Raw genomic sequence first — 15876 nt, 5'->3', positions numbered from 1 at the left:
TGACGAAGGATGGTGAAAGGTAGAAAGAATACCAGCGTTGTTGACCATATGGGCACCGACGCCGAAGTCAATGTACCACTCAGCCGATGAAGGGGGCGTCAGCATCATGGTGTTGAAGTTGCTGACGAGGGCGAACGGGTCCCAGGACGCGCCCTGCATGGGCGTCCATTGCTGCTGCTGCTGTGGCGGCGAGGGTCCTCCGTAGCCGAACCCTGGAGGAGGTCCGAGGGTGTACGGCTGCTGCACGTACGGCTAGTGTATGTACTGCTGTTGCGGCTGAGGAACAGCAGTGAAGGCAGCCGTCGGAGGTCGAAATGGCATCCCCGGACCGCCCGGCGAACACGGCCAGAGCTGCACGGTGCCCGTCCATGGGTTGTAGAACGGTGCCGGGGAGTGAGAACCGCCTCCAGTGTTGGAGACCTGCTGATGCTGGTTGCGGCCACGGCCACCGCGGTGATGGCCAGTGCGCTGTGAGCCACCCTGGCCAGCGTGCCCGCCCTGGCCGCCTTGTCCCTGGCTGCCCTGGCTAGGGCCGGCGTAGCCACCCTGGCCGTGGCCAGCATGGCCATCCTAGCCCTGGCCTACGTAGGAGCGCCCAGCATGAGGGCGCGGAGCAGTGACGAGCGTGGTTGTCGTAGAGGATGCCGGCGGGTCCGATGCCCCGGCAGCTTCGCTTGCAGCAACGTCGTCAATGTCGATCTCCTTGAGCAGGAGGAGCGTGCGAGCCTCCTCGAAGGTGGGGAAGGGTTGCCGCATCTTGAGGTTGGAGACCATGGGCCGGAACTTGCCATTGAGCCCACGAAGGAGAGTGAGGACCAAGGTTCGATCCCCGATCGGATCGCCGAAGTCGCTGAGGGTTGCCGCCATCGTTTCAAGACGACGGCAGAAGTCGGTGATGGAGGCCGACCCCTGTTTCGCCGTGCGGAACTTTGCCGAGAGCAGTAGGGCGCGCGATTCGCGCTGGCCGAGGAACTCGTTCTCGAGGTAGATCCACGCGCCGCGCGCGTTCGGCTTGCGGTTCATCGTCGACTGCTGGAGATCGGCGTGGATGGTGCAGTAGATCCAAGTAAGCACGGTGCAGTTCATCTGCACCCACGCCGGCCGATCGGCGTTGATGACATCGGAGAGGACGTGGTCCGTTAGGGCATACTTGCCCAGGACAACGAGGAACATGGACCGCCACCGGTTATAGTTGTCGGCGGCGCGATCCAAGACCAGGGGCACGAGGACCTTGATGTTGAGGACGGCGATGGCCGCGACGTGGACGGCGGCATACTTGGCCTCGTACGCGTCGAGGGCCGCAACGCGATCGGCCTCCGCCTTGCGAGCGCGCTCCTCGCGAGCCTGGCGTTCGGCGTTGGTTTCGGCCATCAGATCGGTGGGGTCGATGGGAGCGGCGGTCACGATTGAGATCGAGCTCGGCCACGCGATGACGAGGCAACACGATCACGCGCTCGAGCCTGGCGTGCGGATCGGGCACGTGGCCAGCGATTGGGCATGGGAAGCCGGCGAGGAAGACTCTGCAGCGGCGTGGAGGGGCGCGTCGCACAGGCGCTGAGGGCCGCGCATCCGCACGCGAGGGGTAGGAGAGGAGGGCCGGTGAGTGGTGGATACTCTGCGACGGCGGCGAGCGGCCGGTGAACCGGCGGCGGCGCGAGTTAGGGTTTGCGGAAGCGAGAAACGAACTGTCTCATGATACCATGAAAGAGTAGGATTAGGGAATACTCAATACATTACTATGAATGATCAGCGTTTACATATATAGGCATTGTGGGAGGCCAGGTAGGCCCACACGCCATATTACATTCCAACACATCCATCACAAATTCAGAGTAAGCATGGACAAAAAGCGTTTAAGGTAGCCTCTGAAAAAATGACATGACATGAACATCTACATTTTAACAAGAGAAATATTAATTCAGAACATCTTTTCTAACGTGATTTCAGAACAAGCAAACTAGATCAAATCTAAGCGTCTTGTAGAATCTTGGGCGAAATTTTGATCGAGCACTAACTAGTATGAACCTGGAATGCCAACGTCATCTTGGGCAAAATTTGATCGGGGATCACGCATGTCATCATGTGCCAAAGCCATATTCTGAAATGAGTTAAATGCACCTTCATTAACTTGTGAGTATGTTTCATCCATCAATTATGAAAGTAGATTTTTAAAATTATAAATTTTATATGTCGTATCAGTTAGGTACACATCTCTCTACGTGGCCTTCTCATGTTGACGTGGCTTGCTGACTTGTTTGTGAGTTTTGGCAATATATTTAAACAGGTTGTGGACGAGCGCCATTGCCTCGGTGCCGAACATCAGACGCACACCCGGATCACCGCGTCTACGAGCAGCGCTGGCCACGACGACGCCGGGCGAGGCCAGCGCGGCAGCGCGCTCGGGACCCGCGCGGCATGCTAGGTGCGCCATGAGCTGACGGAGCGCGCACAGCATGAGCGCCATGAAGACGGCCCTCGACGCGAGGATTAGATCGAGAGCACGGCGCCGACAAACACGCGGAGCTAGAGGAAGACCGTGCGTTGAGGAGCCGGCGACGAGACAGCAAGCTCCAGCAGCGGCACGAGGGCCGACGCGGCTGGCGCCACCGCAGGCATAACCCCTATCGACGCCGTGGAGCTCGAGGACGCGGTCGAACACCTGCGTCGCCACGCTATCCATTGAGTCCGACAAGACGCGTCCGCGTTGTGTCCGCCCGCATGGCTTCGCCGTGGTGGAGTACACCAGTTAGGCCTACACCAAGAGCATCCCAGGCCACTACGTCATCTAATGGGAGCTCCTGGCCAAGGGCACCGCGCCGCGGTGGACAAGGAGACGCTGAACAGGTGCTGCCTCGAGACGGAGAAGGCCCACAACCTGTTTGACGAAATGCATTACCAATAGCTGTTTTAAATGAACCAGCAAGCTATATCAGCGTGATAAACCCACGTGAAGGAATATAAACTTAAGGATACAATGTATAAAGTTTATAGATAAAAAATACGCTTAAGGGATACGACGTATAAAGTTTATAGATCAAAAATATATTTTTATAGTTGATGAACATAAATAAAATCTCTCATAAGTTAATAAGTTAATAGACGTTTGTGCACTTAAGCTCCTCTGAAATCTCTCGTCAGGAGACGGAAGATGGGCTAGTTTGGCTCCCGCCCGGCCGCTCGGCCCGGCGCCGGGCACTCAGTAAAGCCAAAGCCCAAAGCCCAGCGGGGCAGCGGGCAACACCACAAACCCCCCACACCGGGCCCAAATCGTAGCGAACTCCGCAGCGGTGGCGGACCATTCCGGCGGCCGGAGTAACGAGGCTCCAGACCGGGGGCGGACACAGTGATGGGGCGGGGGGCTCAAGCCCCCTACTCATTTCGCAGCCGTGGAACTCCCGCGTGGAATCTTCATAAATTTTTAGGTAAAATTATAAGAGAGACTGACACTTATGGAACAGCGTTGTTATTGAGCGCTCTTAAATATTTTGTCGGTCCGCCGCTGCTCCAGACCGTTGTTGCCTCTTCGGCGGCTTGTTCCGCACCCAGCCTGCGGTGGCGGACTGGCGGTTCCGTCTTCGTTCTGCTTGGCATATGGCATATGGCATATGGCATGGGCTGCGGCGGATGGCGCGAGCAATGGAGCTACGGCGGATGGCGCGAGCAATGGGAGCTACGGCTGCAGCCAGCAGGTGATATGATAATCTCGCGATTTATCCTTCCATTGAGTAGTTTTTGCGCCGCAAAATGCGATCCATTATACTACACTTTAGATACAGACCAAGCCTGCCGAATGCCGATGGGGGAAAGAGGTTGATTTGGGATTTAGGAAGGGTTTGCGAGTAGGTAGTGGCGACCCCCACCTGCCGCCTGTTCCTCGGCTCTTTCGCTGGTCGGTGCACCATTCTGGGTTCTGCATAGGAATTTCGACAAGTCATTTGATGATCTTGTTCAGGATACCAATTGGGTTCGGATTTCGCGCAATTTAGGATCCCTAGCCACTTAGTGGCAGAATTGCTGTCCGTCAGCAGTGCAGTGAGCGGATGCTGCTTCTGAATGTTCATTTTATCTGTGTTCCTAATATTTATGGACTTCCTTAAGTATCTGTCATTCTGTCTGAACCGAAATGCTCTTCTTCGTTACATAGGCTGATAGGCACTAAGGCACCACCGTCTTTTTTTTCTCATGTTATTCTGCCATGGACTTAATTTCTGGAGGCAAGTCTCAATTGGACAAAAGGTATAAATTTTATGGATAATCTTACATTGAAGTATTGAACTCAGCTGTGCACAGTCTACATACAATTTACACAGAGGCCCCTTTCTGTTCAATACAGGCCAAACTGGTTGGAAAACAAAAAATGATGTTAACTTACGATAAAGAAACAAAGACTACATATATACTCTCTCATCATTTTACATTGCTGCAGTGCCTATATACTGAAAGTGAGCTGAAGCAACACCAAATCCTTTTTTAGATGGCGCCCTTCCTTATCTTCTCTGGAAGTTGAAGACTTTGATGGAGAAGGCAAAGACGAAAGCAAAGAGAACAGTGAATCCAACAACAGCAGTAGCTACATAACCCAAGTTGTCATGCTGGAATCCAAAGAATCTGTTGACGAAATCTTTCACTATTTCATCATCTTCCAGCCTGACGTCTGTGATGTCTCCAAATTGTGAGGCGACAAGTCCATATAGTGTCCAAGCCACTGGGCAAGCCCACGAGTACCATCTCCACCATATTGGTATCCTCTGCAAGCCAACCATGTATGCTTCAGCATCAACAGTACAGAGAAAATTGAGGTCTAGCATAGTACAAGAGTTACTCTTGGAAACCTACCGGGCGGGGGATAAGGAAGCCGGCAAAGATGTTCCATATTGCGTAGAACGCAGTTGAGACTATAGCAGCAATGTCGCTGTTTGGTGTCATGGCGACTGCCATCATCCCATAGAACGTGAAGTACATGAAGGTGAAGAACATGAAGAACATATACCAAAAGAACTTCTCAGCTGTCCATTCAAAGCCAATCAGGCTGTAGACAATGAGACCATACACGACTGTCTGAAGGAAGATGTGTGGGATCTCAATAAGAACCTGTTCAAAGGTAGTAGAACTCAGCTCTAGGTTTAAGGAAGAAAAGAACAATTATTTCCTATTATCCAAATGTTCAGTTACAACTAAATTACCTGTGCAAAAGCATAGGGTAGAGCAGAGTACATTCCAGCTGCCTTTTCTCGGTAGAAAACTGTTCGCTCAACATCCACAATTGGCTGCACAGTTTGGCCATTCTGAATTCCAATGAAAAGAACTGCTGCATACATGGATCCCAAAGCATACAATAGGTCCTGCCTAGTGCCACTGAAAGAAAAGAGAAAGTACAAGTAAGTTTCTTTGTCACAATATGCCAACATATATCAGGTCTCAACTGGTGCTGTAAGCAAAGTTACTTACATTTTCTTTCCTAAGTTTAAGAAGATGGTTCCGAAGATGAGAGCAATAACTGTTGTGAAGAAGATTCTAGTTGCGGTATATGATGGATTTCTCCAGTAAGACATGTGCTGCTTCCACAGGCAAGCCATGCATTGTGTAAGGAAGGACTGTGAATATTGGGTTGGGAAGTACAAGTCCCTGGACCCTGATGGTGGTATGCTTAATTCACTAATCAAAGCTTTGTTCCTCCTGCAATGATGCACCCCAATCAGCGACATGAAACACAGCACAAATAAAGCATAAACACCATTCTGAGTTAATCTGATTGAACATACCGGTACAGGTCAGAGTTTCTGTATACTTCGGCAAAGTTGATTCCAAGGATATCTTCCTGAGCTAAGGTGGTCACTTCCAACATCCATGTTGCAGGGTTGTAACCATCCTTGATTTTCTTTACTCCTTCTATTCCCTGCATTTGAAGCACGAAGCAGGGTTACATGGATGTCATAAGTTGGAAGTGAATGTGTTTGCTCAATAGGTGACTGCTGAAGCTCACCTCAAAGTAGTCAATCAGATGGCACGAGTTGCGTCCCAAAGGTCCGACATATATTTCTTCTCCTCCCCGTTTCATCAGAAATAGCTGCAGAGTTCAAGAAGACATGTGAGTGTTACGTCCAGAGTTAAAAAAAAAATACCATTGGAAGAACCTTGTTTTATGGTTTTTGCCACTTACCTCATCAAAAGCTTCAAAGATATCAATGCTTGGCTGGTGGATTGTGCAGACAACTGTCCTTCCAGTATCCACCGTGTTTCGGACTGTCCTCATCACGATTGCAGCTGCCCTCGCATCTAGTCCTGAAGTTGGTTCGTCCATGAATATGATGGATGGATTGGCCACGAGCTCAACAGCAATGGTGAGTCTCTTCCTCTGTTCTGTGGATAAACCATTTACTCCTGGCAGTCCTACCAATGCTCCCCTCAGTGGTGTCAATTCCACGAGTTCCATGACTTGTTCCACAAACATCTGCACCCATGAAGTGATCTGATTAGCCAAGCACTATTATCGGCTGCTATGAAAAATATTACTGTGTTGCTTAAGAGCTAGAAGAATGAAGTCAACTTTGACCTACCTTTCTTGCTTCTGAATCCACTTCATGGGGCAACCGGAGCCATGCAGAGTACAGGAGGGATTCATAAACAGTGACATGTGGAGAATGGATATCATTTTGCTCACAGTAGCCAGCAATCCGAGCAAAGGTCTCTTGTTTCTTTGGGTATCCAGAGATTGAAATATCTCCTTCAATGTAACCACCAGTTTTCCTTCCCGCCAACACATCCATCAGGGTAGTCTTACCCGCTCCACTGACTCCCATCAGTGCTGTAAGGACTCCTGGTCTGAAGGCTCCACTTACACCCTTCAGCAGCAGTAGACGGTCTTCAGTAATACCTTTGTCTTTCATTTCCTGTCAAAGAGTCATGCAATTATTAATTACTATTTAGTATTATCAGTTTGTATTTTGTTGATAAGAAGATCTTCTAATTTATGCTTACCTGAGGCATGTCCACCGAGTATTTGATATTGTCAAAGGTGATGGACAATGGCGTAAATGGAAGTGCCATTCCTCTCTTCCTAGTTTCAGCTCCAGCAATTTCTCCTCTTCCTGCATTTTTATGGACTTGTTACAATGATGCGACAATGACATGTATTATCTGATGTATGTTGCATGGAGATCTGCTTATGACTGACCATCTGAAGGCGAATTCTGGGAAGCTGTTCCAAGAGGCAGCAACTCAACATTTTCACCAGTACGGTTTACGTGCTTCTCCCTCAGCTCCTCTTCAGAAACAACAGCCTGACCTTGTCCAAGTGCTGTGTTTACAAGAATTATGTTAGTCCCAAACATAAGATGTTTTCAAGTGTGTGGACTGATCCTTTTGAGAAGAGAGGGTACTTACGGCCAAGCCAGTCAAGGAACAGAACGAAGAGTACGTTGAAGAGCATGATATAACCAAGCAATGCACCAACACCAATCCAATACCAGTTTGGATCGACAAAGATGCCGCGGGCCTTTAGGATTTGAACACCGAGCGTGTCGTTGCTATGTGTGCTATCGACAACCTGCACAAAGATTGACATTGTTTGTTAACTCAGCTGTCTCTCTGAACTTTAGAGTGATCATAGCTTAGATTGGTTCAGAAGTCACTACATTACCTTCTGCCAGCTATGGCCAAGGAACTCATTCACCGCTATGGCATTCTGGGCATACATCAGAGGGGAGGACCAATAGCCCCAGATCCAATATTTCTTGATGTTATCTGCAGAAGAAAAGTCAATTACATGCTCCTGGAACTATTAAAGCAATGGGTGAATGAAGACTTGTCTTACCTCTTGCTATCAAGAAGCCACCAAGAATCAGAAGGACAAGCTGCGCGAATGACCCAAATGTGTCTGCGACAACCATTTCTCTTCCTAGTGCAGCAAGAAGCCGGAAAAGACCAGATGCCATCTGGCTGATTAGTACGAGCAGCAGGTAATGGCGAAAGAACCTTTCGATGTTTGGATCAAAGCCAATGACATAGTAAGTCATGCCAATCCACACAGCGCATTCCAAGAATGATATTGGTATCTTTAGCAACCATGTAGGCAATGCATATGCCCATGATGGATAGAAGAGGAGATCCCTCTGCTTATAGAATATCGGCAGCTTTGCAATACTCATGGCGAGCTCAGCAAAACCATTGAACAAATGTGTGACTAGTCCAAGGAACATAGCGCCCAGAAATATCACTCCATCTTCGACACTACGTCGATGCATTGTCGTGCGCAGGAAGACCGTCATTGCAATGGTTCCAAGAATTATGAGCTGGTGCAAAAATGGAACATTCATCAGAATTTACTGTCTGAATTTGGAAGTTGAGAAGATTTCAGGAAGCAAGATGAATACCTGGACTACTTTGAAGATATAAACAAATGAGTTCCTCTTCATCAGCAGCCACTCCCTAGAAAAGCATGCTCTTAGAAGCTCCATCTTGCTGATACCATACTTTGACGTTGTGAGAGCTGCAGGATGGTTCCTGGTGCGATCGAAGGGCTCCTTGAGCTCTGATCCCAGCTTACGCCCAACGTGGAATGCTTTGAACGCCTCTGAAAAGTCATTAACTGAGATGTATCTGTATGGCTCGTCTCTTCTACACCAGTACTGGTGCTGATCCTTCCTTGATGTAACCTGTGATCACAGAGAGCAATGTCAAATTGGGTTCCAAGTCTGAACGTGCAGTAAATAGGATTCTGCAGGGTCACTCACTTCTTGCAAGAAGTCTGCAACACCTTTTCTCTCAGGACATTTGAAGCCTATGGCCTCAAAGAATTCAAGGACATTCTCCCGAGGACCCTGGTATACGATTTGGCCCTCAGAGAGGAGAACAATGTCATCGAAGAGCTCGTATGTTTCAGGCGCAGGCTGAAGCAATGCGATAAGTGCAGTTCCACCAAGGATGTGGACCGACTGCCTTAGAGAGTTGACGATCTGATATGTTGTGGAGCTGTCCAGACCGGTGGAGATTTCATCCATGAATAGCGCCTTAGCTGGACCAACAAGCATCTCGCCTGTGAAAATTCAACAAGACATGAAGTCACATTTTTCGATCAGGGTCGAAAGGCTTGATACGCAAACCTTAATTTAACTGCAGATTGCACATACCGGTTGTGACACGCTTCTTTTGTCCTCCTGAGATACCTCTGATCATAGAGTCTCCAACCATTGTATCTGCACAGACCTCCAGACCTAGAATCTGCAAAAGAATTACAGGTAGTGTTAGGGGGCATATCCATTTCTCCTATTTCTTTTTGTTCAGTATATTTTTACCCACCTTGAGGATGTAATCTGTGACCACACTTTCCTGACCTTCCACGGAAATAGCCTGTTTGCACAGAAGCACACAATAACTTAGTAACCTTTGTTACTTCCAATGTAAATACAGGGTTTGATTTGAATTCAATGAAATATACCTTCATGTAAACATCGATATCAGGATCTGGCTGAATGTTGGCTTCTTTCTCCCTTCTTGAAAGTTCAGTAAGCATGTCTGTGTAATTGAAAACACCATCAGATCCATTTTACCAAGGGTGTATAGTTATCTTTGTTCCTTTTCAATGTCAGTGTTACATACCATAACGTGTTCCAACTCCTTGACATCTTGCAGAGAAGGCAAGCGTTTCCCGGACCGTCATTTCGCCGACGTGAATATCATGCTGCCCAATGTATGCCGATGTCCTTTGAGGGACAAATTCATCCATGTCATGACCATTGTAAGTTACTCTTCCTGACACCTGAAATTTTGCATTGCAAATTCATCCCTTTTAGTACAATTTGCAGGTACCTTTCTCCCAAAATACATATATTTTTTTGTGCCTAGGATTTCGAAGTTCATAATCAAGAAAGTATTGCAAGATGTGGTACCTTAAGAGTTGAGTCAAGTTTCCCTGCCAAAGCCAGAAGTAGACTTGTTTTCCCGGATCCAGGAGGGCCAAGCAGCAAAGACATTCTGAACAAAGTGCCAATAGTAAGTACAACTACAGAAAAAAAAACCCTGAAATCTTGCACTTTGGAATTCTTTGGTTTCTTCTTACCTTCCGGGTCTTATGATTCCACTGATATCGTGAAGGATAGAGATAGGTCTCTTCCCGCTTGAAACGATGTGCATAGCACTTAGTGCATCCTGTGATAGGAGCGGCTCACAAGAGTTAGTAGTTGAAGGAACTTGACAAGCCTTTTCTTTTTCCCCATGTCTAGGAAGTATGAAGGTGCCGCTGCACATGAGATGCATACAATGATTTTGTTGGAGAAGAAGTTGGTCATCGTCGGGACACCCCGGTTGCCGACGTAGGCCTCGGCGTCGATGTTCAAGTGCTCAAACCGCACTTCTATTGTTGGATTATCGATCCCAACTCTGCAAAACCCAAAAGAAAAAGAACAACACCACATGAGTAACACGATATGCTTCTCTGTGAAGTGCTGCAGATCATTTCCCAAGTGCTTCTGAATTGTTCAGAGGTGGTGATCAAGGATTGGAGATGAAGTGGATTTGCTCACCGCTCCATGCGGTCGCGGAGCTTGAGTAGGAACCGCTCGTTGTCCTCCTCGGCGGTGCGTACGAGGCGTTCGATGAGGTTCTTGCGCTCCTGCATGCCGAGCCCCTGGATATCCACCTCCTCGAAGCCGGCGCCGGCGCCCGTGAGGATGCCCTTGCGCATGCGGTCGTAGGTGGGCAGCTTCTCGATGGCCGCCCATCGCAGCGCCTCCTCGTCGTCCTCCTCCCGCACGGACCGGCCGAACGCGTCGCTCCGCCCGGACGCCCGCCACGACGACGCCGTCCGCCGCATGCTCCCGCTGGCGATGCTCCCCATCCGCACTAAATCCATCCTCGCGCGCCCTCACGGCCTCGCGCGACTGATGTCAAACTTCTCCGTTCTGTCTTTCCCGATCACTTCTCCCTGCTTGAGCTTGACTTTGTTCTTTGTCTTTCTGCTGTAGCTGCAGGCTCGTAGCTTGCTGATCTCCGAGAAGAAAACGAGGAAGAGGAAGGGAGAGAAAGAGAGGTGTGAGTGTCTGAGGAATGAGGAGGTGGCGATTGAGGTATAAATACCTGCGCGTGCTAATGCTCGTCGGGGAAGGTGATTAGTGCGTGCGAACTGCTCATAGGTGGCGGGCGCGTCGCTGACTTTTGATTCGCGGCAAATTCGGCCGTTGTACTAGTTCTTTTGCTTTCCTATTGCGAGTCCAGCGTAAATAGTTTGACCGTTTGAATGGGCTCCGCTCTGCGCCGCTTGACCGGACCCGAGTTGTTTTGCCATCTGAGACTGGAGTCATCAAATATTCTCATGGTATTGGATATTGGTTCTCTCTGGCCTCCACGTAGACGTAGTCCGTTCCTCACAATGGTTAATGGTATGTTCTGACTCAAGGCACAGAAGATGCTTACACTGAAAGGTTGTTTCTCTTAACCCATCAGTGCAGTCAGTGAAAACTGGTGTGTAACTGCAGTCTCTCTTATAGTCTAGGACAATGCTAGCCAATTCATGATTCTCAAATATGGAGTTTGGAGCACTCTGGTTGGAAAATCAGTGCAAAAAAAAGGATGGTGAGAATACAGTGAATAAACATTAACCTTTCTGTCAATGGAAAAGGTAAACGCCAGGCAACATGATTATGTCAACTAGTGAAATGCCTAGTAGCACAAGCAAAAAGAAGAGCTCAATTATAACAAAACTCCTAGGGCTAAATCAGGAGGGAAGGCGAGCTTTCAGTGACTATCCTCATTTTTACATCCTGGAAACCCGAGATTAGATGAAGGATTTGCATACGAAACTATAAACAGGAATTCCAGTGTCAAGCTTCAGATCAAGGACACAAACAGAAATATAAGCATGTGATTGTGTACCGAACGACCTATTGAACACGTTAATTGTCTGAAAATAGCATTCCATGACCTCTTGTGCCAAAAAGAACATGTCATTGTGTTGGAAATCTTCTTGTCTAGCTCAAACATTTCTTTTTGGATACTTTGGAAGGATTTTGGCTGAGCACTTAACAAACTTAGGAATGCCAACCTCATCGTGTTCGTCAGCGGATTTGTCCGAATTTGATCTGCCAAGGCCATATTCTAAAGGGAAAGCTTTGTTTTGTCTTTGTCCAGAAGTTCAATTATTAAAAAAAAACATATAAGGTCAAATTTGAAATGACTAAAATGCCCTTATCATAGGTATCCCATCCCTCCAGACGCATGTCATGCATCCCGCACCGGTGTCTTTTGGGCGTCCTCCCAAACGGAAATACTATGGGTAGGGCATCCGAGACGTGTGTTGGTGGGCCTCAACACCTGCCTGAACGGCCTAACACTGCCATCCGCACGGACACACCATCTCGCGTTGCTCAAAATAAAAAATCTCTGTCACTTTTCTCTCGAATCACTGCTTCGCCCACATCCATTCTCGAACCCACTCTCGAATCGCCACTTTGCCCGCACCGCCGTGGCGTGCTCCACCGCGACCGCGCTACCGACGGCGGAAGCGCGGCGGCATGCTGCACCATGCCCGAGCACCGTCGCCTACCTTCCTATCTCCCCACCGCCACTCACCACTCACCGCCGAGTTCTTTGAGCCACCGCAGTGTGGTCCGCGGTAACTGCTCAGGCACAGCGTTCTTCACCGCGCCAAGCTGCTTGCCTGCCGCCATCCTCCCTCTCCACAACATCCGAGCGCCGCTTGTTGGCTACCGCAGTTCGCCACCAGGTAGGTCGTGGTCGCCAATGATGCTGTGTTTCAAGTGTTTTTAGGTATTTCAGAAGTATGTTTTCAAGTGCTTCATCTGGATATTGCCTATGTTGCAATGGCTATATACGCATGTTGCAAGTATATATTTCAAGTGTTTCAGTTGTTTCAGACGTATGTTTCAAGTATTTTATCTGGATGTTGCAGTAGTATATCTAGACGTTGCATAACATGCCTGTTGCAAGCGCATGTTTCAAGTGTTTCAGGTGTTTGATACGTATGTTGCAAGTGTTTTATCTATATATATTGCAAAAAGTAGATCTGGATGTTGCATGCGTTTGCAAAAAGTGTTGTCGGGGTATTTTGCAACTGTTTCAGACGTATATTGCAAGTATTTCAACAGTTTCGAACGTATGTTGCAAGTGTTTCATCTGGACGTTACAAAAGTAGATCAGTGTTGCACATGTTGTAATGGAACCACCTGTCGTAGCCTCCTGCTACAGTTGACCGCCGCCGAGCGGCCGTAGAATGTCCCCGCCTGCATGCACGTGAAAAACGTATAAGACACTAGCGGTCTTCGTGTGTTGTAGGTCGGATGGATGGCACGCGTAGTCCGGATGATGCAGGCCCCTCATGGGCGCACTAGCGCGAGAAACGGGGTGCAGGAAAGCAGCCGAAACACTGAACAGGCTGGCACCGGCGGGGCACCGACCAATGGCACGACGCGCAGGCACGGGCTGCGCCGCGAAGGACGCACGCTGGGCGGGCGCACGTGGGGCTAGTAATGGCTGCCGGCTGGAGGTTCTTGCAGGGGCTCCCTGTCTAGTGCAGCCGTAGCTGATTCCTGCGCCGCCGACCGGCGTTGATTGCCAAGTTCTTGATTTATGTTTGTTGGATACTAGTGATTTGCGCGCGCATTGTCTAAGAAATGAAATAATGTTGATACAGAATGAATATGATAGGTTCTATCTGAGAAATGGAATAATGTTGATACGAACCGAACATATCACAGGAGGTATTTGTTTCCACCACTGAGACCACAGTTAGGACAACACGCGTGACAAAGGTCAAGCTGGATACACTACATATATATTACATAAGACATAGGTGTCAAAATAGTACTTATATCTAATATGAAACAGTCCCACACCAGAACAGTAGATGTTCAAATAGTACATAATTTTACACGAAATAGTCCTAGGATAGAAAAAAATCACAGGTTAACCAAAAATCACCACAAAAATAGAGCACAGAAGGCAAACACAAGCTGAGAAAAATTAACCACAAATGTCTCATAATACTACGACAACTGATAATGTATGTTTAATATATTAATGGTCTATTGTCCTCCAAGACAAAAGTACTGAAATGTGATCACCTCACTTGATTTGGTTTTTGTTTTCTATGGGAAACCGTAAGTGTATCTTAATACAGTAAACATTATTTCATTCACCTTGCAATATCCCCCAGAATAACAATGTGCCATTGACATTTTGCCCTTGTTTTTCAGAATCAGCACAAAACACAAGAGAAGTTGCAATAATCCGAAGATAGCATGACCATAAGTCAAGAGAAGCCAAGGCCAATAAGCTAGGCAACTATATAAAAGAACACAAAGCTGATGGAAGACACATGCCGCTTTTCATCAATCTGGATCAAACAAAAGAGGCCATCCTTTTGTTCCAACAGATACCCTGGGTGCTGCTGTATTCTGCGGGCATAGTTCATTGGTTTCTATATCAACAACCTCAACACTCTTCTACACATGATTGCTGGCAATCGCACTTACACAAGGCAAACAATCAAGAAATCAGAATATTATTAATAAAATGTTACCGAAAAAAGATTCCATAGAGGTACGAGCATATGCATTGCCTTTCCTATATTATGAAACTACAGTCATATAATCAAGAACGACTCACTTGTTCTCGTCAACATAGCTGAACATGACAACAATTTTTTTTACTATATAAAGCTGGAAATTATCAGTCTACTTTCATGAAACTGACCTAGCTCTAAGCAGTTCCTGCCTGATCTAATCAGCATCTAGCTCTAAGCAGTTCCTGCCTGATCTAATCAGCATCAACAAAAACACATGTTCATCGACCATCACTGCAGATAGGACCAGCAACATGAACCTGGGTATGGATGTGGAAACAAGGATTTTGGTGCAAATGAGTCCATAGGATTGGAGCAGAAGCATTGATTCTGGGCGGCTGCAGATGGCAGAAATTGTATGGTTCAGATGATGGGTGGTCAAGCAGCTCTTCTTCGGCCAATGTACCTTGTTCCTTGGGATTTCCTTTGTTCACACAAGAAGAATACTAAAGCTAATCCTTGTCCATTGTTGACAAGACAACAATATAAACTAATGCTTTTAATTTGGCAGCAAGCCAGCAACTATAATAAGAACTGCACTGTTTGATATAACTGTAAGTATTAATCTGACAATATATCAATCGAAGAGATTTCGTACATGTCCTTACTAATCCTTGCTGCTACCAACCAATGAAATGATATCCATGTAAAATGCTGAAGACTATCCAGGCAATAAGTGGTAGTTCAATCGGCAACCGGAGCCTCACGGCTCTGGCACCCTTATTCAACTAAACCAATCCAGTAGAATAAAAATGAGCTGATAAGGCCAGCGTGCATCGCAAAAAGGGATCATAGTAGTATGTGTACAGACATGAGCATATAAACACTGAAACACCTATCAATTCATTCTTATCTAGCTAGCTTTGCATAAAAACACCATTTGCCATTTGGTGCCCATAAGCAACTTTTCATACAGGCTTTACTTAAAATGATCTAAAATCTTCAGAAGTAGGTTCAAAGTAATTTTAGAACCAGCATGTAAATGCAGCTTATGGAGAGAAGAACACAACTTTCATTTCCAGATTTCACTTTGCTGCTGGGAAACCTGTCATATCCGGTTTTAAGAACAAAACCAAGTATAAACCATATGTGTGTCCAGAGATCAATCACACACATATAGAAACAAATTACTCAAAGCTTTATTACATCACGTTTAATCATCCATTACAATATTATCAGAGTTATAACTAAACACTCTGTATACTCCTCCATAAGCCACAGGTATTAGGCAGGTCTATGTGTGATTAGCTATAATCTGAACCTGCTATGTATACTTGATTGTATTCCTTGTATACCCAACC

At 47.3% G+C, this 15876-nt stretch overlaps 2 protein-coding genes and 1 long non-coding RNA gene across 3 annotated transcripts; 1 reads left to right on the top strand and 2 right to left on the bottom strand.

Moving 5' to 3' along the window:
• Positions 1-570: 570 nt before the first annotated feature.
• Positions 571-1371, bottom strand: LOC136468778 (uncharacterized). Its single transcript, XM_066467225.1, has one exon. It carries the CDS (start codon positions 1369-1371, stop codon positions 571-573), a length of 801 nt encoding a protein of 266 aa, XP_066323322.1.
• Positions 1372-3568: 2197 nt separating this feature from the next.
• LOC136476073 (uncharacterized) lies at positions 3569-10495 on the top strand. Its single transcript, XR_010763400.1, has 4 exons — positions 3569-3689; positions 9631-9736; positions 9844-9990; positions 10221-10495. It is a non-coding gene; the product is annotated as an uncharacterized lncRNA (long non-coding RNA).
• LOC136476071 (ABC transporter G family member 39-like) lies at positions 4137-11415 on the bottom strand. The gene is made up of 23 exons (XM_066473749.1): positions 10521-11415; positions 10257-10377; positions 10058-10146; positions 9888-9972; positions 9598-9757; positions 9437-9513; positions 9298-9348; positions 9129-9219; positions 8733-9034; positions 8373-8654; positions 7814-8291; positions 7640-7743; positions 7384-7546; positions 7175-7297; positions 6979-7088; positions 6558-6890; positions 6161-6451; positions 5984-6067; positions 5763-5896; positions 5449-5676; positions 5184-5355; positions 4837-5091; positions 4137-4748 (listed from the first exon to the last, which is right to left on the bottom strand). The coding sequence occupies exons 1-23, from the start codon at positions 10847-10849 to the stop codon at positions 4488-4490; spliced, it is 4323 nt and encodes a 1440-aa protein (XP_066329846.1). The 5' UTR covers positions 10850-11415; the 3' UTR covers positions 4137-4487.
• Between the last annotated feature and the right edge of the window lie 4461 nt (positions 11416-15876).

Source organism: Miscanthus floridulus, chromosome 8 (assembly GCF_019320115.1).
Source record: "Miscanthus floridulus cultivar M001 chromosome 8, ASM1932011v1, whole genome shotgun sequence".
Taxonomy (NCBI): domain Eukaryota; kingdom Viridiplantae; phylum Streptophyta; class Magnoliopsida; order Poales; family Poaceae; genus Miscanthus; species Miscanthus floridulus.
This window is presented reverse-complemented; position numbering and strand designations above follow the sequence as displayed.